The sequence below is a fragment of the Necator americanus genome, chromosome IV (assembly GCF_031761385.1).
Source record: "Necator americanus strain Aroian chromosome IV, whole genome shotgun sequence".
In the NCBI taxonomy this organism is placed as follows: Eukaryota; Metazoa; Nematoda; class Chromadorea; order Rhabditida; family Ancylostomatidae; genus Necator; species Necator americanus.
The window spans coordinates 28,142,216-28,146,559 of NC_087374.1; the positions used below are offsets into that span (position 1 = coordinate 28,142,216).

At 39.3% G+C, this 4,344-nt stretch overlaps 1 protein-coding gene across 1 annotated transcript; it reads left to right on the top strand.

Annotated features, from left to right (window-relative positions):
• Positions 1-1,898: 1,898 nt before the first annotated feature.
• Positions 1,899-2,381, top strand: RB195_002981 (uncharacterized protein; the record flags this gene model as incomplete). Its single annotated transcript, XM_064200465.1, has 1 exon — positions 1,899-2,381. One exon carries the CDS (start codon positions 1,899-1,901, stop codon positions 2,379-2,381), a length of 483 nt encoding a protein of 160 aa, XP_064056346.1.
• Positions 2,382-4,344: the final 1,963 nt, after the last annotated feature.

The following is a 4,344-nucleotide window of genomic DNA, read 5'->3' on the forward strand; positions in this document are numbered from 1 at the left end:
AGGAGGGGGAGGACAAGAAGGTTGTAATACTCAGTCAACGCCGCGTTGACTCGTCGGCAAGAGCCGGGCCAGCTCTGCTTCATCCAACGCCAGCCGACATAAACCATTACTGCAGCTTTGCGACAGCTTTTTTATGTCTATAAAAGCTATTTTTAGCTTTACTCATTTTCTGCGGTCAATTTCCTAGTTATTTCGAGTCCTTCTACGATTCCTGAGAATGTGCTCGTGATATGGACGCGTTTAATACGTTGCAGAAATTCCTTTTTTTCACCTACGAAAAATCCAGGGGATTTTTTTTTCGTTCGGCAATGTTTGTTAGTCTTCTCTTTCAAGTAATTTTTTCCTAATGCCTCAGGGTTTCCAGTTTCAGCACGCGCCATGTTCTGGATTCCCGCTCATACATAGAATGATCACGGATTTTCCTACCAGTTTTTTCTTAACTAGTCCGGAAATCGTTATATTTTACTCTAGTTTTTGTCACTTAACTGGTAATCTCGTTTAGATTCTTGTTTTTTCTTTGGAACATATGAACCGTGACTTACCTCATCCTCTCTTGATTTTAAATGTCGGGAAGGATTTTTGTGAAATTTAAGGTAGCGTTTCTAAAATGACCGCTTTTCTTGTTGGAGGTTACGAAGCACTGACGTTTGCGGGAGGGCGACTCTTTTTCCTGCCTAGATGAAAAATGAATGTGGATCATTTTATCCAAGAGCATCCGAACTCAGCTACAGATCCAAAAAAGCTTCACGGTATCTGTCCCAGGAAAGCTATGTAACTGCAAATTTGCTCAAGCAAAGGAATATTTGATCAATAGGTTGTCCATTCATGGGAAATTCCCAGGAAATTGATCCCCTAACATTCTTACGTAAGCAAACACATCTGGGTTCTTCTATTTGTGTATCGGCTTGAACTATTCCCATAGACCTCATCAATCTTTATACGTATCGCTTCTAAAAATGCACTCATGTTAGCAGAAAATTTGCAATCAACGGTGAACTTTCCGGAAAATTCCAGCCAACGTCAAGCGGTGGAACTCTCTCTTGGAAATGTGACTTTTTTTCTGTGAAATGATTATATTTGTCTTTGTCATATTCTCTCCTGTTGATAGAACTATGCAAAAGTTATTAGATATAAATGTTACAAGAAGAATAGACCTTTTTTCCACTGCTGAGACCTAATGCCGTCTAATTCCTGTCGTCATTTTGTGTGGGTTTTGTAGGCTTTTCTTGAGTATTTTCATCTTCTGTTTCCAATTTTTGTTCCCTGACAGTCGGAAGTCTTCGAGAAGGTTTTTCAGGAACGTTTCATTTCCTGCATTTTCTCATTGTGCTTTTTTTCATTTTTTCGGTGCCATTTCCTCTTACACATTTTGAAATGCCTATGTTGTGGGGTTTTGGATTTCCGACTTCAACATTCGATTGATTAATAGGCTTCATTGACAAATTTCCTGCTGTTCTTCACACTTTCTTTTTTTTTGTTGAAGAGACCTAAAAAATTAGCGCGTTTTCTAATTTTAGGCCAATTAATAGGAGAACCTTTGCATGAAATTGAACTTTGTGTAAGTGCTGAGGTAATTCTTCGAGATCCATCAGTTCCGTGCCATTCCCTACTTCGCATTCACCTGTATTATTTGATCATGTGCAACGTGCGCGGTCCTGTTTGCTATCAAATCTATCAATTTTGCTTCGCGGGCGCATGAATCACTAGATGTGTCTCATTTTATGCCTCATATCCTCTTTGGCATGCGTCTTTCAACACCTTTGCGCCACCTTCGTCACCATCTCCTTTTTAGCGCTGTCGAATCCGATTATCAACTGGTTTCATTTTCGGAATCATGTGTCAGGACGACATCAATCGTTGAACATTGTACTGCCGCTACAGTACTCCTCTAAGTATCAATGGCAACCGGACAACAACGACCGTACCGGCTTACCGATGTGCTCGGCGGACTATCGGATCTGATATCGCGCCGGCGATCCCCGTCGTTATCGCGGAAAAAACGTAAAGAAACACCAGCCACAGACGGTCACCGCAAAGGCAGCGCACCGGCAAGCTTAAATCACATGTTTGTACCGATTGTCGAGTTGGTAGTAGCTTCTGCCGACTCGCCCGGAGGTTCTATGCGATCTGGCGCCAGCGTGTCGCCAATGCGGCAGGTGGATGATCGCACCAAAACACCAACGTCGTCAGCTGTCCCTATTCCTGCAACAATTCGGATACAGCGTCCAACCGATGACGATGAAAATGATGGTAAGCACTATTTGCTTCTTTGGAATTCAATGTGTTCCGAGACATGGAGTGGTTCGGGGTTTGGATGTCTAATCCTCTATGCGATGAATATGAGTTTTTGTCGGCTTTGCGGCATTATGATGATTTTTTAAATGTATTTATTCATTAGTGTTATCGTCCAAATTTGTTTTTCGTCTCTTGTTCTTCTGTTGTCAGCCACTAACCTTTTCCTTGAGTATGCAGATGTACTAGAAAATTTTTTCATCTCACATCTACGGATGTGTCATCATACAATTTTTGAGAGTTGGCGCGGTTGTGAATGTATAACAAATTGAAATGGCTAAGAAATTGAGAGCCTTGTTACCGTCTGTGTCACCATCAACTCATTTTGAATTTAATAGTCAGGAAAATACCTTTTTTACTTTTAGTCTTCCTCTGTTTTTTCTATTTTTATTTTATTTTTTTATTTTATTTATTTTTTTATTTTATTTTTCTCTATTTTTTTCACTATTAAACCGTTGAAGAGCATCAATTTTCATAAAAATTGGGACTTTTTTCTTTTGCTTTGTTTTTTACTTGACTTCATTTCAAAAAAGTTTTCTCCTAGCCTTTAGCAAAGAATATGTGTAAGTTATTGTGTCCTGATGTTCTGTAAACTGTCATACTCAGCCGTCAGGAGAAGAAAAAACTGGAAAGTTTCCTTGGGATCTTTTTGAAACGATTTTCTGAACAATTTTTTTTGCTGTTACTACTTTCTTTCTCTTCTCTTTCTAACTCCAATTAAGTTTAAGACAATTCATTCTTGCTTTTTGAGAGCTGCGGTATGTACTTTTCATAGGTTTTTTTCTCTTTTCTTGTCGAAAGTGGCGTACAGAGAGTGCTGATCCTACTTCAGTGTTTTTCTTCTAAAGTTACTCTCCATTCGAAAATCTTCATTCATCACATTTTTATCTTTTGAAGAACATTATGCTACTTTTCGTTTGAATGAATTTACTCTCCCCTACTTATTAGTGAAATTCCTAATTTGGTACCAATTTTTCTATTCTCCTAGTAGTTCCCTTGTTCCTTCGTGTTCTTCTTTATCACCAGAAACTTTTAGGTCTCACAGCACGTCTAAATGTATCATTGATATTCATGATGTGAATACTGTCCTTCCAGAAATTATCATAGCAGTGCTTTTATCGGTATTATAATGAGGAACTGCCTATTTATGCACGAAAAACTGCATTGTCGCCTCAGCGGATGGCTCACTTTATGGTTTTTCTCTCTAACCAGGCATACGAATGCTAACAAGGACTTTTCGCTGTTCACTTGCGTTTTTTTTAGCCTGTTTTTTTTTCGGATCAGTGCAGATTTTCCGTTATTTTACCGTTTCTACTATCTGATCCTGCAGTAATCCCCAGCTTAGACATCCTAACTCACCGTGAGGATCTCGCCTTCATCACGCTTCATTCAGGGCGAGCCATCGATCTTCGTTTGTTTACATAACCTTTTGCTGTTATCCGCATCTTTTGATGCAATTGTTCTCTCAACCACTGAACAATATATTCGTGAAAGGGATTGTGCAAGCTGAGATGAGCTGAATGGCTGAATCCGCTTTGTTACGGAGAAAACCATCTAAATATGTACTACAGAGACCTCAACTGTCAGCTGTCCGTTGGGAATAGAAACGTTCTATAGTAGTAGTCTAATACAGTAGAATAATAGAAAATAGATGATTCTATGTCAGTATTTAACAAGAGCCTGAGATGAAGCTAGTCCTAATTGGATGTATCACACACAGTGAAGATTATTTTTCACGGTTGCTCCTAGTGAGATGTAAAGATAGTGTTCCTGGACTATGTTTACAAAATGTGGCAACAACGCGTTACGAAGAAAATCGAGCTCGATGGACATTTGAGCCAAAGGCGTGAAGTTGCATCAATTTTGCGCCGAACAGCTTCAACAAAGTTTTATCTAAGGGATTGAACAATAAACAATCAGCACGTATGTAGCCTTTGCGATTGGCTTAGAGCCGTACTTTTTTTGTCCGCTATTCTTGAACTCTGAAGTTGGAAAGACCTAATTTTGGCTCGAGGTGATCATTTTGGTTTTCTTCTTGAGCAAATTGCGTCA